Source organism: Neodiprion pinetum, chromosome 4 (assembly GCF_021155775.2).
Source record: "Neodiprion pinetum isolate iyNeoPine1 chromosome 4, iyNeoPine1.2, whole genome shotgun sequence".
NCBI classification, from domain to species: domain Eukaryota; kingdom Metazoa; phylum Arthropoda; class Insecta; order Hymenoptera; family Diprionidae; genus Neodiprion; species Neodiprion pinetum.
Window position 1 is genome coordinate 16,083,055 of NC_060235.2, and position 26,402 is coordinate 16,109,456.

A 26,402-nucleotide genomic window follows, 5' to 3' on the forward strand; every position below is an offset into this window, starting at 1 on the left:
TGCATTTTTTCAAATTGCAAACTAATCAAGCAGCGAACAATTCTTAAAATCCAAAATTTGATTTATCGCAGTTAAATCGGAACCAGCTGTAGCAGTAAAATGTAATTTTGCTTCTATTGCCGAGAAATACCTGCTAGATTGCATATTTGCATGATGAAAACGTGGAAACTCGAATCTTATGTAAGGGAACCGTTCTTAATAATCGTAGTTCTTTGGAGGTATACCAGTAGGTTTGCTTCCTCCTGACCAAGTTACATTGACTGAACCGATGTCGATCAACATATAACTGCCTAAAAAATCGTCGATCAATACCATTCTGTATCAAAGTAGATAAATACGACTACTTATAGTACATATATATCATAAATCACTAGTACTTTACTTACCTGAAGTTAATCCAGTGGTTGTTGCGAGTAAAAGGATCTAGACATCAACAGCCCTCTCTGCATTCGGATCAGTGAATATTCATCCACAGCATCTTGAAATTATTACCTAGATGATCCTGGTGATCACTTTGCACCAACAATACAAAGTCATCTCGATTGTTAGCTTTCATCAAATATTACCTGTATAATTACCAACTATGTACTTGATATCGTCCTTGTACAAACATAATATTTGTTCAACAGATAAGACAGTATTATTCTTCAAAGTTTATTTATAATAATCATTTTGTGCGAAATACTATACTAGCATTAAATTATCTCGAATAATAAAATTGTCCATAAATTTTTCAAAACGTCGGTATTCACTTAAGAGTAACAATTCACTGTTAAAATATATTAGTAACGACAATTTAGAGAGGGTGATAGTTATTACAATAACGTTACATTCTGTTCATCAGAGGTAAGATATAATTATTTTACATTTGTTTCATTTTCAAAACAAAAAGAGGAAAATGTTCATGTATACGTATATACACAGATACGAGATATTCCATGCCAACTCGACAAATGATTTTCCCCCACCATTTTTGATTTCGTTCACAATTTTTACTACAGTTATCCTATCTCTAAATAGCACTCCTGAATTATTTCAGATTGTTCTCTCCAACAGTTTTATTTATAAATGTTTATACATCAAAACAGACTGACATTTGGTAAGTTTTGATAAAATTCTCAAAAATTCTTCGACCAAACACGAACATTTGTGGCCAAATCCGAAAGTAGAAACTATTTATTTAACATTTATTTGACTAATTTCAAGAGAATAAAAATTCCTGAATTTGCTTTACTTCTTATTTTGATAGGTAATTATTCATTTTTGTACGTGTATAATCATCTATGTAGGGCATAAAAATGAATAATTACCAATAAGAATACTAAATTAAGTAAATTAAAGAATTTTTATTTTTTGTTTTAAATCAGTCAAATATAAAAAAAAGTTTACACCTCCGGATTTGTTCTGAACTGATCGTCTACATGTCCGCTTGGTGTATACAAATAAATAAGTACCAATAAAAATCCCAAATTAAACAAATTCAGGATTTTTTATTTTTATGAAATTAGACAAATAAGTATATAAATTATGGCTTCCACTACCGATTTTAGCCTGAAATAATTGTCTTTGATCGAAGAATTTTTGAGAATTATTTAGATAATTTCAAAAATGTAATTTTATTGATCTTTAAAAATGATGAAAAAATAAAAATTGGAGAGAAGAATTTGAAATAATTCAGCAGTGCTGTTTAGAGTTAGGATAATCATATAAAAAATTATGAACGAAATCAATAATGATGAGGGAAAATCATTTGTAGTGTTGGTGTGGAATACCTCATATACACGCACACATATATGTATGTACATAATTGAAAACATAGCAGAAACCATGTTGTCATCTTGTGAATAAAAAATGTTATTGCTTTAGATTCAAATGCCTATACTTCAGGTACTAGAGATAAAAAATTGAACGCATATCCTTCAAAGCTGATCAAAAAATTACTTTCCAGCAACAATATTTGACTTTGTTGATAAACAGGGTTCATTTCTATTTTGTTTTCGCAAAACTATCAGAACTTTCCACTCAGAACTTTTGAATGTAATTCACGTTCGATTTCAAAATTGCTACTCAGATAAATGCAAATTTAATCTAATAGCACCTCGATTACAATTTTTTGAGACAACTGTTTCTTACTTGTTATACCAGCGTGTATAGAGAACTAAAAGCTCAAGAGAATTTTATATCCCACCTTCAATGTACAGTGTACTATTAAAATTGACAGCGTCAGAAATTTTGTTCTGTACAATTCGAGTTACCATCCTACAGCTCATTTTATTCTCAATATATCAAAGCACACTGGTCACCCTAAGCATCTTTTTATCGTCGTCCTCAGAAGATTTAGGATATTTGTATATTTATAAAATACTAAATATGAAAGATTTGTACAGATCATAAAATTAAATTCACCATCACACTCATTTTATTATACACATAACAATCTTAGAAGAGTCAACCATCCTTTCAAAGGATCCAGCTTTGCTGCTCTCAATCACGTGGATACCTTTCAATTGGTTATAAGCCAGATTTGATCTTTAAAAAATGTCTCCGGAATTCCCTGTTTAGGTGTGCCTGGAGATCGAAGGAAAATATCGAACCATCCGTTTTTCAATTAATGCGAACATATTATAAAATGTTCAAATGTTAACAAATGCGGTATATACATAATATATTGTGTTATATAACTTACTGTTTCTCACTGATTTATGAAAGATTCGTTATTCATATACGATCGAAAATAATGCGAAAAAAAGAATCACGAAGAGATGCTATTAAAAACTGAAATAAAAGATTAATTTTTAAACATTGAATTAGTGACATAATTCAGGTTTGATGCAAGTCACAACTGGAGCCTTGTTTTAAATAATGGAAGCCAAAACTGCAGACCTAAAATTAAATTAAAAAATCTCTTGATAATCAGAATGATGTTATTATTCATTCAATACTTATATATTAAAAGTTGATGGTTTTCAATGTTTCACTTGATCATCACAGGTCAATTATTTACAGGCCATATTAACTATCACTAATTCATATTGCTCTTGATCAAAAAATTACGCTCGACATTGATATCGAAGATTGTTTTGAGAACAGATAGCTTCAATCCTTTGCGAAATTTATTACAACCTGTAAAAAGTTCCAACTGACGTCGGGTATATATAATATTGTACGTTCTACCGTTTGTACAAGTCCCTCCATTATCTTTCACGCTTACTTTGTTATATTCTTAAAAATATTTTCTACCGCCACAAGACAAGTTTGTCCATTTCACATGAATTTGATTCATTGCCATTTCGGAACAGGATCAACCGACAAATCAAAAAAGATTTTGGGAAACAGTTGGCTTTTCGTAGGTACCTTCTCGTCGACTGATGCCACCAAACATCACAACCGTATCGAACCTCCGGTCTGTATTTAAAATCGTGATTCACTTTTTAATGTGTGTGTGTATGTGTGTGTAAAAGTAAAACCTATCTTTCAAACTAAAAACACAACCTTAAGTTTTATGTTCACAATGATTCACTGAGTTCACTCTTTCGTTAACTTCTCACACTCAAATTTGACATATTCACAAGAGGTAACAGGGGAAGTAAGGGCTACGCACACTGTTCCGATGAGGAATCAGACTTCAATCGTTCGATTCGATATCGATTGTACTGGCGATAAGGAGAACGAGATTGATCGTTATCGGTAACAACTCGTGTCCTGTGGGGTATTAGATTTTCGTAACGACCCATTAACCAGTCCTGGCACAAGCGGTGCTGCGTGTCTGCGACATTTTGCGTCGCCCACCTTGCCAGCCACTGATGAAACTTAGAGTTCAGGTGTTTCGTCACCGCCGGATGACACTGAAATCACAATGCAATTTTATACCAATAAGGCATTCCGCAAAACTGTTAGACCAACTGAATGCCCATTCTGAAGATCTTACCTGTCTAGCTCTGGTAAAGGAATTTGGCTTATAAAGGAAAGCCTCTTTGCTGGCAACATAGAGCATCCGGTAACTGTTCGGATTAAATCTGCACTGCGTACTGTCGGTATTAATTATGTCACCAGTGTCACCTGGTTCAGTCATTCTTAATGGTGCCGGCCGTTCCAAAAGTCCAGAAGAAGTTTCAACTGTTTTGTCGGTAGCCGTTATTCTAGGTAAAGGGTTTAATATTTTTAATTAAATACATTCCATTGCCATATTGTGGGATATGCTCGTACTGAAACTTACTCTGGTGTTTTGTCAGAATGAACGGTATTCAACGATGGCAACCGAGCCATCCTTGATGCACGTTTTCGCCACTCTCTGACGTTACGGTAGAGGAATACGGGCTTGCGACCTACCAAAAGTCTGTCAAACGAGCTCCAACCAGTTTCATCCATCTACAACAATCACAGTTCAATATTAACTTACTGTGAATCATTGGAATGATGTCGAATCTAATGAAGTATTCAGGAAGTTGAACTTTTTCAGTCTGATGTAGTGACAATCGATTTGATAAATTTTTCATTGTAGGTATGTTGTGTTAGCAAAAATTTTAGACTTTCAAAACTTTTCGCGAGTTACTTGACCTGTCTAGGCAAATTAACGAAATTCTTTTTTTTCTAAATTGCAGTTACACGCAAAAAACAAATATATATATATATAAATATATATACACATCAATAGTGATTTTTGCTATAGATAGATTTTGTATGATTGCAACAGGTATCATCCAATGCTTCTTCATTTTTAGATGCATTAAAGCTTAGCTATTATGTAATTTTTTTCAAATGCAGTGATATGTTATCTAGGCACTAACAAAGTCAATGTTCTTTTTTCTACAAATCCTTCTCACGAACGACTGCTCAAGAGAAACTTTTCTTTACAAAACTGGACAAACTACATTATTTGAACTTGAATTCTTCTGAATTAAAATTAAACAATATTTTCACTTAGGTTACTGATTATTAGATTTGATCCGTCAACTTCTTTTCAACTTTTGCAATTATTTGGAACTCGAATCCTAGTTGCTGGAAGATACGGGAGAAAGAGCTGTATGAATTTCCTAAAACAAGACTCAATGTAGTCATCCGTTAAAAAGAATACAAAACAAAAAAGAAAAAAAAAAAAAAAACGGAATACCTACATTCTTACTGAGATTGCGATACAAAAGGTAGAGAAGTAAAATCTTATCCAGTTGATAATTCAATAGTAAAGTGGTAAACATAGGATAAACATAATTTTCTTAAGTATAACAATATAAAAATTATAATAAACTATTAAGACGCTGCTAATGTAACTTAGGCATACTAATTAAAAAATGTATCAACTCTCTGCCAGATCCAATGATTTTACAATAAAATAATCAACATTCATTGAATGTGGCACAAAGGTGTGTTAGAAAAGAGATATATTATTCTCTCTGTACGTTGGTTTCCCAAAAAAGATACGTACGTCATTATGAACTGGTTTTGAATGTATATAGCAGGGATAAAATGTACTAAGCCAAAATCAAATTTTTAAAGAATGACTCCGCTACAAAGAAAGACCTGAGATTGAGAGGAAGCGAAAGGTAAGAACTCAAGAAGATACCATTACATTTATAGCAATGCAAAATTTTTTTAGAACCAATGTCAAAAGTTGTCCTCCGATGAGAAAAGAAATTGGTAAACTTAAAAGTAGTAAGAAAGTAAAAAAACGTAATTTTTTTTGGAGACAAACTGATAATTTAGTGGTACAAAAATGATAGACGATCATGTTTAAAAGCATTGTTCATGTATTTCAATATCTCTCTCTTCTATACAATATATATATATATATATATATATATGAATATACATGTATATAAATTTGATTTATATACATGTATATACACACACACTCCATATATAATTTATAGTTACAAAATATATATCTTATCATATGTTTCAAGATTAAAATTCATCATATAAAGAGATAAAAGTTGGGAAACAGAAAACGGGGGATGGGAGAGGAAATGACAAGGGAGCTACATTCGCACAGGACTTGCTGGACTCGAGTTGAAGTTAAATAATGATGTTATGGCAATCAAATCTTTGGTTACAACCGAGTAGTACGTATCCTATAGACGCAGACATACGATTCGACAAAGGGTCACGTGCATAATGAGATCAAGACAAGTAGATTTTTAATTCTTCAAACGTATATTAAAATATCGTACTAATAATGCTAGTGGCATGTAAGACAATAAATATGATAAAGAAAATAGTCATCTGCGCTTTCCCATAATACAATGACAATTCTCTGATTGATATTCAGTCGATATGTGATCACAGGCATAATATCAGACTGCGAGAGGAGAGAGATTTTTTTGAGATGTCAAAGAATTTTCTGCACAAACATTTCAGGAAGATGGTTTTCAACCAAAGTTTTGAATCAATAGCCATTAACGAGTCAGCACATATAAGGTGGTCTAGTCGTTACAATGAAACCTTTAGGAAGCTCTCCGAGATAGTGATACTATTCATGGAATGACGCGAATTGTGAACTCTGCACGCTAGCGAATTCACTTCTTTGGCAACATCTGACTCTAAAAGAGGGTAGCCGTGTAGCAGAATAGCAGTCAGGGGAAAAAGTAGTGAATTTTAAATTAAAAATATAAGAGATGAACCAGCGAAATCTCTCTATCTTAAAATTATCGCTACACATCAAAGCATGTGTTTCTCTATCTTTTTTCTCCACAAATTCTATGAAAAGCTCCATTTACACATTAGAAAATCGGAAATTTTGTTTGTTCTGTAGTCCGGATTGGAAAAGTAAAGAAATTTAGAAAAATCCAAGCTGCGCTAGGGTTTTAGCCACTTAATTAATGGAGTCCAAATTTCGATGTTTCACAAAATTTACAAAAATTTTCTGCTCATTTCCTTCTCTCACGCGCAATGTAAGAGTATTAGTTTTTTGACTTATTATTTGTTTATTAGTTCTCATAGTGAATAAATTAGTACAGTTTTTTAAATTCAAAGGCATCTCTATTAATTCCAAAAGGCTTCACCGATCTATCTCATGAGAGTGACAAGAATTACTTCACAAATTAACACTACTGCTATCTTAAATAATGTATCAAAATCTATGTACAATTTTTTTATGGTGCAATATTTACAGTTTCTCTTAATTTCTTCGTTTTCCTGTTTTCTTTCCTTCAAAGATTTTGGACAAACGACGATAGTACTTTTTGGTCACCAGGCATCTTGCCATTAGGACGTCACTGGATTATTATCATTATAATTATTATATGCTTTTTTGAGGGTAATATTAAAAAAATTGTCTATCACAAATATTGTATACAAACATTTTTATACAACGAATAATAATTTATTGCAAAAGTGAAAGTTAGCTGTCAGCCCATTATTCACTCAAATGTCGTTGAAACGAATATCAAATCATCATACATGGGGTTCCGTAATTACTTAGCGATTGTAGCACCCATAAGTGAGACGAGACACGTATACGGAGCCTACAAGATTTCATTTCAGACTATCATTTCCTTCACCATTTACGATTAAAATTAACCTTTCGAAAACGATTAGCATCATTTCATATCGCATATACATAAAAAATACACCGGGGAACTCACATTGCCACAAAGTTTTAAAAATATTGTACTAAAGAATGATCCCGTCCCATACGACAAATTAGAAAATCAGTTACTCGAATATGTATAAAGTTACGAATTAATGATGTTATTTGTACATAAAACTCAAATGAAGATGAGAAACTTATGGTATTTGTTCAAGATCGATTTCGGTATTTTGAGTTTGTACAAGTATTTTGGAAAAATTTATGCAAATTCATCACTAATCGCAGTCTATGGACACATTTGAAGAGAAAAAGAATTCATTAGTTACGTACACAGGTACATCTTTAGTATATTAGTGTCATTCATATAGGAAGTTCTGCATATACCATCAATAATCCAATCACGGTATACTTTTTGCACAAAAGAAATGACCGATTAACAGCTATTGTTGATTCTGCTACATTTCATTAGCTTAAACCAGTGGTGTATATATAAGGACAACCGCTACATTAAATCTACGATCATTACTGAAAGGTATGTGATCATCTGATTTGACCAACAACAGTCGGGACAATAGCAAACGCAGTCAGATTAAATCGCGAGTAATATTGAAGAGCTATCATGCTTTGCAGAGATATTCAAGTGAATTAATCGAATTCTAACTACCAACTCCGTCTCAGCTATCGCAGGGGTCAGACTGTTCCTTCGTTTTTTAGATTTTGCAAACCTGACCATCGTTCAAGTTTAGTGTGAATCAATTTTCGTAGAGAAATAATGAAATTGATACAGGTTTTCTGTATTTAACTGCAAAAATACGAATACACGTCGTGGCGATAAGCTTGTCAGTGCATTGTTAACCTTACACTAAATGAAAATATGTGCAAACTTGAATTTCGTTTGGGCAAAAGTACCGTGTGACTGAATTATTGTTGTACAGAGATAATGTGCCGCTGTTAAATTGACAATCCTGCATGTCAAAACGACAAACGACGAAGTCGAAGTTCCAGACGATACTTTGATCTGACTTGGATGAATATCGATCACCCTTCCCAGCAGTTTGACACAGAAATTATTCGGGGTGCCCAAATGAATGCAAACTACAATGTCAGCAATGTTTTATGATTATGGGTGTGGTCCTATACCTTCTTGTTAATATCAGCGTTCTTGCGCTTTCTGCCCCTGCCCCCCCTTCCTGCCTGGTCGCTACTCACAGGATGATTGGCTGCCGCGTCGTTGTCTACAGAGGTAGGAATGTCCTTTGGACTTGTCTGGCCAAGAGGAGCGGGGTATCTCTCCACATAGGTCGACCATTTTTCTGCCGAACTTATACCCTCTCTCTGCCGTTCTCTTTCGCTCTCTCGGTCCCTGCATCCGCCCTCCGTCGTGTCTTCACTTTCAGTGTCTAGCAGCTCCATTGTTATTTTGCAGTCTTTTTTGTACTGCAATAAGTTAACAAAACCAAGGTAACGACAATCGAAACTACATTCGGATATAATTTTACATGAGTTGCGTTTAATATTTGGGTATACGCTATGCATCTATGCACAACTCTTGGAGGTTCTTACACATTATCCAATTTAAAATCACGGTCTAGCCAGATATGCTTCACGATCTTGAATTACGTGTATTTCACACTTGCCACGATATTGATTCAATTGCAGATTTCATGTTGAAATGTACTTAGAAATTTTGTCATATGGAGAGTAGCCTCAAGTAGACCGTAATGATTGTAAGAGTTCTCGATAAAGGACCGGTAAATAAAACTTGGAATCAAATAACAAAGACAAAAATAAAAAAGAAAAAAAAAATAAAGCAAATAAGCAAATCAACGAAATACTCACAATATGTATTTTGAAACAATTCTCATCAGTCATAGCTCTCTCTGCTTTACGTTGGTAGGCGGTTTCTGCTCCTAGCCTCAGATAGGCAGTGGCGCACAAACCACCAGCTCCGCTACTTTCCTTTGGCTGCCTTTGTTCTCGTTGGAATAACTCCATGCACTGCTGACACGTTGGATCAGAAACCAAATGCTGCAACTAAACAGACGAAAAATAGTTTAAGCACCGTAAAAATATTATCGACATGAAAGAGGATGCAAAAAATTCGTCATTAATTTCACGTGTGCTAAAGACTTGTGATGATTTATATTGTTCCGTATTTCACTCAGTAATTAGAATTTATGTTAACGTACTTGTCTTACAGCATATGTGACCACCTTATCCAAGGTAAAGGCAATATACGCGTGGATGCCGAACATTTCACGTAGCGTATCTTCGTACGCCGTGCTTTCCATGTTACCATCTAAAACATTCTTCACCATGTCCAAGAACGCTGGATAATAATCCTCTATTTCTATTTCATCTGCAGCAAAAGAAAGAAAAACATTACAAAATGTTGTTGCTACTGACAACAATTCAAAAGTGCGGAAAATCGACGAGCTTACACACTTTTTGGTTTTAATCTCAATGCAACCGCTGTGCTCTCCTTTCGTTGTTGTTTGTATCTGGATTCTTCTTCAGCCAAGGCAACCGCTCTTTCGTACATCTTTGTTAACCTCTCGCATAGAATTTGATGTAACCTCAGAAAAAGGTACCAGTTGTTACTGCCCATGAACAGGGTGTACGCCTCTTCGGGATCGGCGGATAAGGCATGGGAGGGAGGTTTTAGATCTGGATCACTTTTCACGTGTGCAGAAGAAAAGTTGGGTGAAGCCACTGCTTTGTTTCTACTCCCGTGAAGACCACCAGATGTTATCGTCAACGACGATATATGAGAGCTGCTACACGCAGGTGGGTCTATGTCCTCTTTTTCATCTGCAAGTTTCAACATAAAATTCACGTAGACGAAACAATGGCGAGGGGGAAATGCTTGTAGTTTTGCAGAGCGTAGATCAAAGTTTGAACTTACCATCTTCGTCGCGCTCATCGTCGCTCAGTTCTTGTCGTGGATGAAAAAATAGGTCAGGGATAAAGTGCTTTAGAAGCAACTTTATCTGTTGCTTGTCTTCCTTGTGAATAGCTGTCTGTCTCTTCACGTGATGAATTAGGAGATTGGCTGCGTCATCGAGTACGGACTTGTCTTTGTATGCCAGCACCATATGTGGACCACCTCCCCCTTGTCCCTCTGCATTACTGTCGTCTGCTTGCTCATGCCTCTGTTAAATTATAAAGATTATTAGGTGAGACAAGTTCCCGTTGGAGTCAAGACATGTAGAATTCTGGTAGAATCGACTTTACCTCATCGTAAAGTGTTTCAATTTCATTGAAGAGACTTTTCGATCTGAGCGCCTTGACATCATTTTGTTTGAAATTTATACACTGGTGATCCAAGGATTTCAAATAGTACTTTTCGTTTTGTTCTCTCCATATTTTATTGAACCCTTTTTGAGCTTCTCTCCATTCCTCCTCCTTGCTTTTAAGCCTCCTAAGGACGACCGGCACCGCAACAACAGGATTTTTCTTCAACCCGTCAATAATGTCCGCAGCCTTGTCACCGTATATCCTCCTCAGAGCTCTCTGGTGTATTGTCGGCGAACAGCCTCCCAGACAATCATCTAATCTGAACTTTTGTATCTCCTCCGAGCTCATCCTACTCATTTTCTTGTGCACACCTTCCAGGACTCGAATCGTCGCTGCGTTTGTTTCTATAACACCGTCCAGTTCGAACCGTTCGTCCTCACAGCGGTATATGAACTCTTCATACTGAGTTTTCCTACAGGATTGACAATTTCATAAAGTATGCACTTATTTGAAGCCGATAATTAAAATATGATTGCCTTTCAAGTATAGTAACTTCTATCTTACCTTGAAGTAACAAAGGTACTGTCTTCAGACCATGTTGGGAAAGATACCCACGTATCGTTCAGCACCTCTTTACACAGTTGCGTCCTACCGGTGCATTTAGGCTGAACGTACGATTTAGGTAACGCACAATAGGATGCGCCGAGCCGTTTGCAAGTGGAGTAATCTATTTCCATAGCCAAATCTCCTTGGGGACGGTCTTGGTGACTTCTGACGACATTGTTAGGAAGCGTTTCGACGTTCAAACCACCGGTTGTAGTGGACATAGAAGTTGAGGAGTCCGGAGAGTGACCCAAGAAATCTTTGAACCATCGCAATAGTTCTGGGAATCTGCCCAAGAACGGTGTTACCAATTGTATGAGTTCTGTCTTGGACACGATTTCTTGATTGAACAGAACCAAACAGCGTAAGAAATTCTCATAGACTTCTTGCGATCTCAGGGCCTTCCGCACCTATGAACCAATTACATTTCGTTTACTTTTCCGTGTATCTTGATTCATCTTAATTGGTACAATCTAGCAGTAACTGAAATTAGTCTTTAGTTTCACATAATAATTTAACTTACTTTATCGAAAAAGGCATAATCGTTAAGGCTTCCATATTTTCCAGCATCGGCGAATGTCACATCTCTCAGCGTAGCCATTTTGTGCTTTTTTGATGGTGGCTGACCGTGTTGAGTGTGATGCGAATTGCTAGTGGTTCCCGATGTTGAAAAGGACGGACTTCTTTTCAGCTGACCAGTGCTATGACCAAACTTCTGACCGCTATTCAAATCCCTGGCTCCCACCCCTCTCTCCCGGTCCCTCTCTCTATGATCTCTGTTGTCTCGTTCTACTCCGCTTAAGCTTCCGCTTTCTCTGTGTTCTCTAGGTATGTTCCCCGAACTGTTGTACAACGCTTTCAATCCTAGGGGTTTTTTAACGATCGCCGAATGATCGTTAACCGCCCCACCTTTGTTACTCTGGAACATAGCAGACTGGCACCAGTTAGAATTAAATGATTATTTCTCTGCGAACTAAATGCACATCCTGTCACAGTTTCATGTCAATCGGATGCACAGAGACGATCATAACGAATAAACTGTGTCAAACTTTCAAAATGAATTTAGAACCAAAAATTTATCCTGAACTGACAAATAAACACTCACCAGGGCACTTTGTTGGTTCGTAGCATCAGGCAAAAATTGTCCAAACTCAGCGAGGAGATCTTCTTGATTTTCAAAAAGTTTAGCGACTTGACTGTAGACCTCTGCCTCTGTTAGATGTTTCCCACTTCCTCCTCCGACAGCTGCTCCTCCTCCAGTTACCATATGACCGGATTCTTTTAAGTTGCGTTGTTCCTTTTGATAGGTATGCAAAATCTCCAAAAATCGCTTATACTTTTCAGGCTGACCTTGGAATCGATTCTATAAAGAGGTATGCACGTATAAATTCAACAACCCGATGACATATTTTCTCAAGGTTTTTGCAAGTAAAGCAACGAATAAAAATTGTATTTCTACCTTAATCTTGTTCACGTAATTGATGGCGTGATTGAATTCCACAGGTTGACTTTGCTGCGTCTGACCACTGTTCGGTGTACCATCTTGTGCCTGGCTCAAAGCTTGACTGACAGCAGCTTGGGCTTGAGCCGTGCTTATGTGCGAATTGTTATACGATTGGACCGGCGGTGATGACGGAGCATGAACGGTTAAGCTATTGTTTGGAATGTTATTTCCAATGGCGTGGTGTATGCTGCCAGATCTGTAGAGTGGATAGAATGTATATGTCGAATATCGCGGATAGGACAAGAATGAAAAAAATGCATCTAATCAAATAAAATTCCTTGCTCACCCTTGCATGATTTGTAGGACGGATGGAGCCTTGGCCGGCTGAGTAGGCGGACTGGCAATGGGTGGTGAACCAACATTGCCTGTGCAGTGATGAGATAATGTTGGGGTATGCGTAGCAGTCGGACTAGGCATACTAACCGATACTTGGAAAGCGTATCCCTGTTCGTCGGCTTGTACTTCTATTTTATAACCAGGTGGTAAAAACGTATTGAAGCCAACTATGAGCTGGGGATGTCCCTTGAAAAGGTTGCTGACTCTCTTAATAACACCTGGTGTGTCTATGCTCTGAGACTTGAACTCTTTCATGATATCCAAGAAGTCATTGTACACCTAACCAAGAAAGAATCACATTTATCAAAGTCCCATTCAACGACAAAGTTAAAAAGAGAATAAACCTAAAACTGGATATCTGACAATCTTTCTTACCTGCGGTTGATTGTTGAACTTGTATTTGACTTGATCGAGGTAATGCAGAGCATCTTCAACCTTCAATCTTTGGAACTGTTGCGCCCCTCCGCTCAAGCTGCTCCCTGGAGCCGTGGGCGTAGGCGGTGTTGTGCTACCAGAATGCACCTATAACACAGTTACAAAAAATTCTAGAGAAATCCAAAAACTGCATAGAGTTCAATGCACTGTTTCTACCTGTGTTTGGCCCCTTATCGCTTCGGAAAATATTATATAACCTCAATCTTTAGATCCCTTATAATTTGGAGAATATTTGTGTTATAAAGTAAACAATAAATACTTGTAGATGTGATCTGTTAGGTGAAAAAAAAATCGATACATTGGTTACCATTAGCGTGTTACACACATAGTTCAAGTACTCAACTACAGTATTCAATTACCAATGAAGTGCTATCGCTATCAATCACATTTCAGGTATAACGATAACTGTTGAACTCGAAAAGAAACAAGGGAACACCAATTAGAATGACTAGGAGGAAAGAAAAAGATGTTTATGACAATTCGTTCATGTTGGATCATTCTGGAAGTACAATTGCATCAATGTGCATGAATTTAAAAAGAACATTCTCGGTTCCTTTCTAAGGCAATTATTATTCTCCGACTACTTGCTTCGCAGACTCTCGATTATCGAAACAATCTTTACCTTTACACTGGAAGGGGCAGGAGTAGGCATTACTACGGCTACTGGGTATTGCTGTTGCGCCTGAACGGCGCCAAACTGGATGCTGCCTGGCATCTCCTTGGAAGTTATCGGCCTAATTGGCTGACCAGGCCCAATTCCAACGGCCAAACCACTGTTAGGACGGTAGTCTATGTTCTCTCCGACTTCTAACCCGCCCCCACCACCTATGCCACCTCCTCCTGCACCTCCCGATGAATGTTTCAACGCTGCTGCTGCTGCTGCCGATGCTACCTCGTCCACCCCACGAGTACGTTTCATCTCAAATCACATTGGAAATGCTGGAACCAGAAGGGTAGGTAAACATTGAAAGTAATGCATAGGTATATTTTCTTAATGCGAAAGATACTGATGAAAGTCGGGAGGAAACAAATAAAAATTTTTCCAGGTAGACAAACAGTGGACAGAGAATGAAAGAAGTGTTCCTTGTACTGTAAATTTAGGAATGAAACCGCATACAAACGGGTTAATTATTACAGCACTGGATGACGGTCCCCCAAAATAAAAAATGTTCCACCGATTTAAGGTTACGTGTAACTTACGCAGAAATGTTCAAAGAAAAAACGAAGCCGTTGAAAGTAAGGGACAGAAAAGAAGGATGCTCGCGGAATATCAGCAATGAAAGTGGTTAAAAATCAAAACGATAAACGGGGGTGGCGGGCAAATGTGGAAAATATTCGCGGGAGCGCGGGTACGAGCTTCGGTGCCCTTCGGGGAGTCTTGAAAGCATAAAAGGTTAAAAATAGACTCGGGACTCGGTGGTGAAAACGCGGGCGTGTGTAGTCCAAGCTAAATCATATGTTGGTTGCCATGGCGTGCCCGGCTATCTCTTCAGCGTCTCCAGGGGCCGGACCCGATATGACGGTTTACAAAATTACGTACCCTTCTCCAAGCATCACTTCTACAAAAATCACTCCGCCTTTTTATCGTGCACTGCGATTTACCCAATCTTTTCAACGTGCATTTATTCCGAACAACCGGTAAAAATCTCTTTCTTCGGTGCAATTCGATCATATTTCGACACTCTACGTACTCTTTCCTCTTTAACCGTTCTCTAACCTGCAAATCGGCAACGTTTCGACAACGTTTCACATTTCACGGCTCAGCTCGACATATTTTCAGAGAAGCTGCCGCTGAATATTGTTTCATGCCTGACTCAAATCGTGAGTGAGCAGTAGGAGGTAAGCGTCATTTTGTTTTTTCAACTCCTTTGCAAAGCATCATTTTCGATCAACGTTCGGGGTAGTGTACAGTTGAAGAAATGTAAGAGAGAGAGGGAGAGAAATGGGAAATAAGAGAAGGAAAAGCAGAACTTGACGTGTACGGAAATAAACGCTTCTCGAGAAATCCGTGTGAAGCGAAAAGAACTTTAGATATTGAGGACTGTACTCTCGTTCGCTACACGGTTGCGACTTGGATAACAGTGTTGTTGGCGGTTTGTAGAGAAAAGAATGAGTAAAATAAAAACTCCGAGTCGTCTGCCAATAATCTAATTGTAAACAACGAAACTCCAAGTTATTCTCTTAGCACTATTGTTACGCAATAATAAAGAGAAATACGTTACACATTTCACGTTGTTTCTCGCGAACGAACTGCAGGGTGCCTCTCCTCCCGGAGAGGAAGCCGGCCTCGTAATTTTCAACCACCTCCACTTGAATTTTCTTCAGGAAAGACGTAAAAGAATGAGGAAAAAAAACCGATACTCCTACTCAACAACCCGATATCAAGTATCGTACCGAATTCCGATCAACGTTATCATCGTTTGCTTCAGTCACACGTTGAGAAACCGGTCACGAAAAACCAATAAAAACTCCATGAATGAAATAAGAACGGTTTAGTGAAACACAGAGCGTGTAATAATAATGGAAAAATCAAATTAACAAAGAAACAACGATGCTCCAAACATACGACGTCTCGTGTGCTTTTACGTATTCATACGCGAAACTTCGTACACGCGTATTCCAATTCAAACAAAAACTTTCACCTCCCGATCATCGTTTCACTACAACGACACTCATTCGCCAATAAAGGTGATCAGTCAATATATTTTATAAATATCCCGGAAATTCACGGGGGAAAAGATAATCTCCACAAGGGACATTGTCACCGCTACGGGGGTACTCGAAGAACTATTGGATTTTGTATGGCAAACAAGGAACCGACGGGTAGTGCACGGCAATCGGAGTGGGGGGGGGGGGGGGGCGGCTCTGCAGGGGCGTAATTCGAGGGCACTTTGCGTCGCTTCGTTTCCCTGCCAACCGGTCCCACCGGCTGCTGGTACAAGAGATTCATTCGTTTTAACCAACTAAGGTAACATCGGTTTGCGCTCAGAGTTCTGCGTATTTCTAACGGTGGGCACATCGGGAGCACCGAAACGTCAACGTTCTTTTAAAAGTGACGGTGTAAGATAATATGTCCAATGAACGGAGTGAACAAGTTCGATGAAAATTTACAAATTTCCAGAGATAACGCAGAGCAGTTTATCAACGAGTCGAAAAACCATCGCGACACGCTCGTTCGGACGGTAAATTTTGCCGTTCTAATCGGAATACGGGACCTGATAGGGGGTTTGGTGTCTCCCTTTTTTCACCTACGGACACGCCCCTGAAACTAGCGGCGACGACGGAGGCCGCCAAACGGCGCGCGCAGGTTAACGAAATACCGGAGCGACGGCCATCTTTATGCGGCCAACAGCTGTTCCCGGCAGCGAGCAAACTCCCCCTGGTTATCTGGGTCACGGGAAACTGCGCAACACTCTCCGGATCTGTCGGTAGGACGATTTATTCGGGTAAAATAGACGGTGGAGTACCATCGCGATTGTGAAAAATGTTGAAGAAAATCTTCCAGGATGCCAAATGCAAGTACCTGAATCCTGTATCAATTCGAAATTCGCAGCGATTTGTTCCAAGTCGCAGAGCATATGCCGGCGCGTCTCATTGGCTCGCTTGCAAAGGACTCGACGCTCATTGGCTGTGTGTTTCTAGACCCGGGAATGGACGGCAGGCGGCAGGAGAAAACTCGGGGCAACGTAACAACGCCGTCGCCGTGATTCTGTCGTCATGTTCGAGACGCGGGCGAGCAAAGCTGGGACGACGACGCAACGACGACGCGTGTATTATCGAGTATATGTAATATGGAAGGTAATTCGCGTCACCCCTTGACCAACCTATCGGAGGACATAATCGCACACACATGCTCGTCGTGCTCACGTTTGGCAGCGAGGGTGTGAGTGAATTAATCAATCCAGGCGCATTCAGCTCTTTCCGGATCTCCGTTAAATATATGCCAAAAATCACCGGCATCAAATCGTAAACAATGATATAATCTGTGTATACACATGTTATAAATTTTGACGTGCAAAGACTTTTTTATTTCTTACGTGATGCGTTCAATCCCTAAGCAATATAATTCATCTCCGATTGTCGTGTGGTAAACAAGAACAGCAGGAGGAAGCGTGACAAAAATTTTATCTACGATATAGGCGAAGTCTTGGAAAAAATAATCAAATGCCCCCGAGCGTATTCTGATCACAAAATATTAAAAGAACGTACATGCATATTAGCATTTGTGTATGTACCGTATGTTGTATTGACAAAATAAATGTACGTGAGTATAAATACTATAATCTACCTTGGTCTTTCTTGACGAGCGAAAACATATGCAATTCTCTGGAAAGTAATTTGTCAAATCGAAATAAAACACCAGCAACAGCACCAGCAGCAAAAACAACGTCCTGTGGATCGATTGAGTGTTAAATAACACTAATGAAAATAACGAGAATAAATGATTGAAAGCATATAACGTAAACATCACGGTGTGTTTCACAGTTTGAAAAATATCTTTCGATAAAGTAGAACCGCAGCTAGCAGCAGTAAAGGATCAAGGTCAAAATTTAATCGCGATAATCCGGATCTTCTACACGTCGTACGGACATTCATTGATCCGTAGTGTAAATGTTTTACGTTTTTCCCTCCCGATTGAACGGTATCGCATCCATCCTGAAACTAGCGTAGTACGCGATCAAAGAATACCAGCGCAAAAGACAGTAGGAGGTCATCCATCCGGACATAAGTGAGCGAGGAGGGGCATTCAGCTAAACTCAATCCGTGAGCTACTTCTCAAGTGTAAAATAGAAAAAAAAAACTTTTCCCGAAAAGTACACGAAGGATACTTATACATATAGCTATGTATTTGTTTTGTTCAGACAGGTATCGAAGCTAGGGTTCGTGCGATATCTTACGATACAACAGCAACCTTGCTCTCTCTCGTCTCCATATGGACAGCCACATACGGTCGACATTCGGATAAGCGCCAATGACCGAACTGGGCGAGAGGGACGAAAACGGACGAAGCATCATCGTCAGGTTGGGGGTGCATCACGGTAGTAGTTCTCTCTAGCTGTCTGTCCCTCGTCCGAGTAAGCAAGCCCGACGCCGCCATCCATCGCTCGCTCTCAACCAGGCTTGTTGTGTCACCTAGTCGACGCTGACGCCCGTCGCCACACCTCGAGCACGCCCTTTCGATTTTTACGTACATTTCCTGCAGCGGTCACACTATCGTCACCAGGGATTCCGTTGTTTCACCGGATATTTTGGTTATTCTCTTTTATTTCTTCGTTATTCTATCGTTTCGAGTACGGATGACAAGGGAGTGGGGAAAGGGAGAGAGAAAGAGGGGGAGGGGGAGAGAGAGAGAGTGGAGAGGGGGAGGCCCGTCCGCGCGTGGTAGTTATCTGCCGCATATATGCATGTAGCCCGAGGTGTGTAAAAGCTGTATCATCGTCAGTTATTAGATATTGAGGTGGGGATGGAATACCAGGTGGGGGAGTTCGGTTCCGACGACTACTATTTTGCTGCTTTCCATCTGTGTAACGTATCAACAAGCCGGGGAAGGTGGAAAGAACAAGGAGAAATAAAAAAAAAAAAAACGAAAGAAGACGAAGGAGAAGAAGCCCCGAAGTCGGTCTTATTTTGGCCGCTAACGAAAAAATGTGACAACGCAGCCACGTCGTCCGTCGTAGCGCGAGTCCAGTCAGAGGCAGAGACGCAGAGGTGAGCCTTCGACCGTGCGCGCGCGGCTCTCCCGATAATCAGAAATACAGCGTTGCCGCGAGCCCGCGTTCGTCGCATATACGTATGTTTCTATTGCTGCTCGGGAGCGAAATATCCCCACCGCTGATCCTTTAGCCCCTCGCCGTTGCCAGGGCCGTACCCAGCGGCGAAACATACGCGTGGCGTCGACATTTGTCATTTCGTTTTATTTCTTTGCGAATAAACTTGTACATGTCAAAATAAAAATGCCAGAAATTTTAACTCGTCTTACGTTCCAGAAGATGCGGGGAATAGCTGAAAGGATGGTCTCCCGATTTTTCGTGGATAAAAGAAAATATACGCTACTGGTCGAAAGATATACGTAAGGCTGTACCGTATTGGCCCGGGTTTGAGAGAGGAGTCAACGGATTGGCGGACCAAGTCCACGCACGCGAGATGAGGGACTTTTGCGTTCGACAATGACAGATTTTTACCCCCCCAGAAGATGTGTCACTAACTTTGACACTGGGTAACGTTTATCTTGGTATTACATATTCGTACTCGTATTGCAAGCGACTTTAAAAATCAGTTTCATAGGGATACCCACAAATTGGACGAAGTGAAATTTTCTAATTGAATTCAATAGATTCTAAAAATTCAAAAGATGTACAAAAGAGTATAAGCTGTGCGTGGTTGCGTTCCATCAATTCCCTGTATCGTAGTTTTGTATGGTATTCCATTCTTTTTTTAGAATTACCTTTGAAAAGCTTTTGCATTGAAGCTAGCAAATGACAGAGAAAGGTATTAATAGTGCGATTATTCGATGGATCCGCTTTGTCAGGAGTCTTCCTGTATCGCAAACTCCAAAATCGGCGAAAATCTTTGAACTGACGGACGTTAATATATGACTAATCAAACGCCGTAACGGACCACAATCAATTTGCCATTATTTCGTGAATAAATTGATGGCATCGCCGTATCGATATTCCCAGTTACACGTGGATGTGCCGTTTATGTATGGTAATTCGTCACAATTAGGCTGTAATTGATGTTCGTTTTACTAGAAGATCTGATTCACATGAAAGTATATGCATTATACTTATAGATATATGACAACGTTTCTTCGTTTGTTCAATTACAAATTTACAGATTCCAAATACTCTCAACAATAAGTAGTAAATGCCTGAATAAATGGGACAGACGTCAAAAGTTCGGTACGAAATTTCGTTAAAGAAAATACTCGCAACGTCGAAGAGGCCGTGGTTCCCGCGCTTTGCACCGCGACACGACGCGGGAGTTGGTGAGGGACAGGGGAACGGAGAGAAATTTTTTTGTATCGACGGCCCTGAGGAGCCAGTCTTTTTAGTGGACAGAGAGCCGTTCTAAGGCACACGCCATGAGAATATGACAAAAGTAGTTCCTCCCCCACGCAACATACTCTCGTTCCATAATATGAGGTCCTGCATCGAGCAGTACGTACACACATAGCCAACGATCAATCTTCTATCCTTCGTCGACTCAAAGCTTTGGATTTTCCACCGCGAATTATTGTGGCAGTGTGCGCACGCGCGTTTATGTGTCCGAAGCTTATTCAGGCAACCGATGAACTACCTACTTGGCCTGTCAAATCACGCGTACCTGTGCAACAGCAACAGCAGCAGCAGCGGCGGCGGCTTTCTTCGTAGTCAGTGTTGTGCAAATTCTCAATAAATATTCGTTGAATTTGATGTTGGGAAATTTCTCTTTCTGACATTCGTATCGTTGGTATTTCAACGCGGTACTAAATTTCGTGAATTATGCATTGGAATATAATAGCTGTTGGATATACGGAAGCGTGCGCACGTATATTTTTCCCGTTGTTTCATGGTGATTCTTCGCATTTTGCGCGCAAACCCGACGGCGACGATGTACGCAGCACGAGGCGCGAGGCCGGGAGAGCCATCGTTATTATACGGCGGCGTGTGCACCGGAATCGATATTTGAAGCGTGCGTTCCGTTTCTGCGTGACTGGTGGTCGCTTCTCTCACATTCGCGCATCCCGCGGTCCTACGCGAAACGCGCGGGCGAGCCAAACGATGGGCTCTCGCTCGAAACAGAGACGAAAAACGTATATCAACAAATACGTTCGGCGATGAATTCCTTCTCTAAACACTCACCCAACCGATTGCATAGGTACGCAATGCGGGTGTAACGCGTTTGCAATTACGGATGTTGTTCACAGGAGATTAATCACCGCACATAGTAGTCGCACAACTGGCTGCAAGGATACAACATGATAAAGAAAGTATCTTATATGAAAAAGCCACCGATGTCAATATGACAGTCCGTAGGGCGGACGTTTTTCATCGTGATTCAATTATTTTCACGCAAAATTACATCGTACGCGCTTTTCACTCAAATTTAAATGAAAAAACCTACATCCCTAATCGAATCGTGTCGCACTGCATTGCGATGGCTAAAACTCTAGTAGGCGATGTTCTGTTCTGATTTTTCTAAAATAGTTCGTGGTAATCATCTGTCAATCTGTGGCATGCGTACGCGTGTGAGCAACTACTCTCATTCCAGTAAAATTATTCAACGACAGAATGCGACAACAGGTAAATTTCAATTATTAAAGTGGGTGAAAAATCCGACGGATTTATATTATTCTCGGTTGGGTATTACGCGAAACGAACGATTATTTCGAACGAGGCTCCCGCGGATCCGAATGTTTTCTTCTCCATAACGCGGCTGCGGCGATGCCAAGTGTTCCCGCTGCTGCACGCGAAGCTACGAGTCTGTAGGTACTCGGTTAGCTGCTCGAACTATACAAATATGCCTTCTGCTTGCCTCTGGGTTAATCGTAAGAAAGTGGACAAACGATAGACCGTGATTTTCATACATCAACGAAAATATGCAAATCGGTGCAGCGAGGAACGGGAGTAACGATATGCGGACGGAGCACGATCCTCGAAGAAGTTTTTAACTTCTAATTGAAAAATACGTTAGAGTTTTGCCATATGACGTAGTAACGCAACACGGGACATTATGTCACTCCGCCCGGCCCCCCCAAACAATATTTCTGTCACCGCGGTGATACGCGACACGCAGTTTTTTTTTTTAATCCTGGCTCAGATGTGCCGGATTATTTTATACATTCGATGCTCACGATTGCCTAGTTTTATGACTGCGTCAGTGAATTTTCAAGGGTGAAATGCATACGTGGGAGGGGGGAGATTCTCTTTTTTCAAATCAGTGATGACCACAATTTTACATACCTGACAGCCGCTTGAATTTCACTTTAATTTCAATCAGAGCGTATAAAACTGCACTTTCCGTTGACGTCGACACTTGGAAATATTCACCAATAAAATAGCGATTATTATTATTGTTCTTGTGTGATGAATCTTGACACATCTTACGGGTAAACTGGTCCGCTCATGCAGGTGACCGATTGAAGACTGTCGGGTCAGCCGCGAATACGGCCGAACTCAAACGAGCCCGGAGGGGTGACGGGCTTGTCCTTCCGACAACACTTTGACGATTTATCAAACGGATAAGCGGAGGCTGGTCTCGGACCGAGCCAGGATCACATTTTCACTGTTATTTCACCTAATAACCGCTGGAGTTTGACTCGCGTCAGCCGCGTTGCATCTAAATTAGGAATCGACTCTGCGGCGTCACTGACGATCACCCCCATTGCGCGAGCTAATGGACTCGTCCGTACTTGGCAACTGTTTTCCCTCGGCTCGAAGCTGCATTTTCATGCTGTCCGACGCCCGCGGCTCGGCCCGAGCTCGCCTCCGATTGGTCGATCAGTCCGAGCGACGTTTGCGCGCCGATTACGAACTCCGATATCCCCGGCAAACATGCCATAGCTAACCTCTTCTTCCTTTGTAGTCAGCTTTTGTTTCTTAACTAATGATTAATACCCAGGACCAAATGTTTACGATTTCCGTTATTGCCTTATTTTCTCTTCAAATTCATGATAAAATCGCTGGAAACCCCTTTTACTCGTGAATAAAACGTGTGTACGTACGGCCACGCGTGTCGTTCCGGTACGCAGGCCAATTGGATCTGATCAACCGAAGACGAACTGTGCGTGAGCCTCTTTTTCCTTCCTCTCCACAGTGCATATGGGTATGTATGTACCATTGATAGCCGTCACTCGCTTTTTTGTTCTTTTATCAGCGATTTCAAATCACTAAAAAGTTTTATTACCGATTATAAAATGATTTCGACCTATCGGCTTTTATCGACATCGCTGCTTATTCGACATCTACTGATCAATTCCCTTTCTCGCACGTATTAATTAATTACATTTATTATTTCACGATGCCGTCGATTTCTGTAAGTTGTCTCGTCCGGTTGGCACGACGATACAAAGTGAAATGTGACCGACCAGTCGCTACAAAAACACGCGTGCGCGCGGTGTTGGGCAAAATTGTCTTTCAAAAGTCGAACACCACTACGACTCGCATTTAACTGACAAGTGGTAAAATATCGAACGAACATCTTAATCCCGGTAATATCCCCGTAAATTATTACAACCCGACACCCGGTGTAGATGCACACAAAAGCCCAATGTAAAAGTTAAAAGTCTTGATAGTTCATCAATTGACAGAGTAAAATTTGTCGGTTAAAGTTTGACAACTGTAACAACAATGAAACTTTTGTTAGATGTTTCATTTCCTTTCTATTCCCGTCGGTCACCACTCGACCTCTCGACACAGGAAACTATCGTTTTTCATTGGACGGTAGTGGCGGCCGGGCGTTAGTAGTCGACCAATCGGAATTGAGAGCGTGTAGCGAAGCGGTAACGGGCGATGAGATTACACGTGTCGTGCGTTCGCGAGATGATCACGGTAGTTTAAAGCAGGCTTCCTATGCGGATTAGCCGCAGTTTAACGTGCAGGTTCCTCGCCTAAGTTTAGCAGGTGATTTGCGTAGCTCTGACTTCGATAGAGTTTACAGGAAACTGGTATGGTTATAAATATCCACATATACCAGGGTTTATTCAAGGTTAACAGTGAAGGGATCTGACCATCTCGTCTTGTCGCTTTGTGTACTTGTTGATATTGTTTTTAACATCATTATTTACTCTACTGTTGCAGACGATGATGTTCCTGACGATAATATCAGTACTGTGCCTAGGTATCGGAGCTTTTACCCAGAGTCAGCAAATTGACAGCAAACAGCTACAATGTTTAGGTGCCGAAAAAATGAAAGTTTTATTCGAAAGGAATGAAAAAAGTTTTCATTAACCGTTGTGAAAACATTGAACATCAAAGGAGTAGCTAAAAAAATATCAACGTCCGAACAAAAGATCTTGGATCTATTGATAATTATTTGCCTTTAGTTTGCAGAACTACCATGGATGAGCTGGAGGCAGAAATAGCTAAAATCGATCCATCAGTTTCCATTGATGTTGGTAACTACCGACTGGACGCAAATGGAAATGTGAAACAAAAGTCTGTACGTAAACATGTAGCCTCTTACCGTTTCTCCATGTGTCTTGATTTCATAAATTTGATTGATCCGAGATGAGTAGAAGAATTATGATAGCCTGGTATTGATAGAAATATAGCTAATTGGCTCAGCTGTCAACTGTCAGCTACGATAACTGATACCAAATTGATAAGATATACTGATTGTCAATCTGTGATCTGAATTTTCTTTGCCCGATTATATTGCTGATACGCTTTGATTGATCAATATTTTTGTTCAATATATTATTTTTCAATAGATTCCTCTCGCCAGATCTGAAGTGCACATTTCTGACATGCTCGACAGTATATGCGCCAAACTTGACGACTATGTCAGAGCTACGTACAAATCGACCGGTCAACTTACGCTTCTAAGAATAATGGATCCTACCGGAGGAATGAATCCTGACATCAGCAAAGTGGACATTGTTCAAGACGGAGATTTGAACAAAAGCCTCAAATTCTATGTAAGCAGAGCGGAGTTATTCTTTAATTGTGACAAACTATCATTAGCCCAAGTCGTGTTTTACCTTGATTTAAACCTGTTTCCTTATTCCCTCTTCAGTGCGAAGGCATCGTTGATGAGTTTGAAGATGATATAGTCCAGTTGTTCAGCAAGGGAACTAAAGACATCGATGTCAAGGTCTGTACGGATGTGGCAAACTTCTGTTCGGACACTGTATCTGGTGAGGATGAATTCACGGAGGACGATGATTTCACAGAAAGAGATGAATTGTGATGAAAAACGAGAAACGGACGTTGGTGAAGAAAGTTTGTAGCAGTTTTACAAATTTTGTACAATGTTAAACAAATTCGTTCCGCAGCTTCGTTTTCACCCGCGTAATTATATTTAACTCGGTGATTAAAAAAATGTGAAATTGTGAGAAATAGAAATGATTCTCTTCTCACAAAATTACTCACCGTGTATTTAATAAGTTATTTACGAGGTTAGCCACGAATTTCTATTGACTGTCGGCTTGAACTGATATTCGTACATACATTTGCCTGCTGTTACAGCTGTAAATAAATCAACTCCTCATGGCAACGATTGTTGATCAGGTGTAATTACGCGCCAATCTATTGTATATGATTGTATACAGCATCTCGTTGATACCTCAGTACAATATTTCAGTAGGCACTGAAGTTTTGTACGACAAAACGATATATTTAGTTCATGCGAATGAAATTTATCTACTGATTCTTTTTTTTTTTTTGTAAAAAATATATTCCTATTTTCTCTTTTTGCTGTGCTTTGCGCAATTGTGTTGCGTATCACCGTTATGCCAGCGAATGTATAATTAGAAATTTGTTGCAAGATTGTTGAATCTGATTAGAATCCTATACGGAGATTGTATATGATTCATGTATTTTTCTTGTGGAAAATTAGATGAAAATGTTAATTATACGGTCAATATGACTCGAACGAGCAATTACTATTTCTCGTAATTGCGAGGCAATACAACCGATTCAGTATCGTGTCGCTTCAAGCACTTAAATATTATTCGCAATAAAACAGGTTATCTGAATTTAAATCAAGTCTTTTGTCAGGGATTTTCGTTAGTAATTTCTACGACTGATCTCGGATGCAAGTAACCCTTCCGAATCACAC

The 26,402-nt window shown here is 39.7% G+C and overlaps 2 protein-coding genes across 15 annotated transcripts; one reads left to right on the top strand and one right to left on the bottom strand.

Annotated features, from left to right (window-relative positions):
* Window positions 1–640: 640 nt before the first annotated feature.
* On the bottom strand, window positions 641–23,295 carry Sin3A (SIN3 transcription regulator family member A). 6 transcript variants are annotated; one of them, XM_046621554.2, is made up of 18 exons: window positions 22,586–23,263; window positions 18,539–18,837; window positions 14,263–14,579; window positions 13,581–13,727; window positions 13,156–13,484; window positions 12,825–13,065; window positions 12,471–12,728; window positions 11,889–12,299; window positions 11,327–11,775; window positions 10,760–11,234; window positions 10,431–10,677; window positions 9,971–10,336; window positions 9,715–9,884; window positions 9,365–9,559; window positions 8,666–8,962; window positions 4,217–4,368; window positions 3,929–4,139; window positions 641–3,845 (listed from the first exon to the last, which is right to left on the bottom strand). In XM_046621554.2, the coding sequence occupies exons 3-18, from the start codon at window positions 14,557–14,559 to the stop codon at window positions 3,594–3,596; spliced, it is 4,497 nt and encodes a 1,498-aa protein (XP_046477510.1). In that variant the 5' UTR covers window positions 14,560–14,579; window positions 18,539–18,837; window positions 22,586–23,263; the 3' UTR covers window positions 641–3,593. The 6 variants fall into 6 exon arrangements, with proteins under 6 accessions (XP_046477510.1, XP_046477513.1, XP_046477514.1 ...); XM_046621557.2 differs by lacking the exon at window positions 18,539–18,837 and having other exon boundaries at window positions 11,889–12,284; XM_046621558.2 differs by lacking the exon at window positions 18,539–18,837 and having other exon boundaries at window positions 8,735–8,962; window positions 22,586–23,262.
* sel (canopy family protein seele) lies at window positions 18,722–26,325 on the top strand. 9 transcript variants are annotated; one of them, XM_069135428.1, is made up of 6 exons: window positions 18,722–18,892; window positions 19,631–19,857; window positions 24,422–24,518; window positions 24,667–24,782; window positions 25,054–25,260; window positions 25,359–26,325. In XM_069135428.1, the coding sequence occupies exons 3-6, from the start codon at window positions 24,425–24,427 to the stop codon at window positions 25,530–25,532; spliced, it is 591 nt and encodes a 196-aa protein (XP_068991529.1). In that variant the 5' UTR covers window positions 18,722–18,892; window positions 19,631–19,857; window positions 24,422–24,424; the 3' UTR covers window positions 25,533–26,325. The 9 variants fall into 9 exon arrangements, with proteins under 9 accessions (XP_068991529.1, XP_046477533.1, XP_046477534.1 ...); XM_046621577.2 differs by lacking the exon at window positions 18,722–18,892 and adding an exon at window positions 19,104–19,349 and having other exon boundaries at window positions 19,628–19,857; XM_046621578.2 differs by lacking the exon at window positions 18,722–18,892 and adding an exon at window positions 19,104–19,349.
* The last annotated feature ends 77 nt before the right edge of the window (window positions 26,326–26,402 follow it).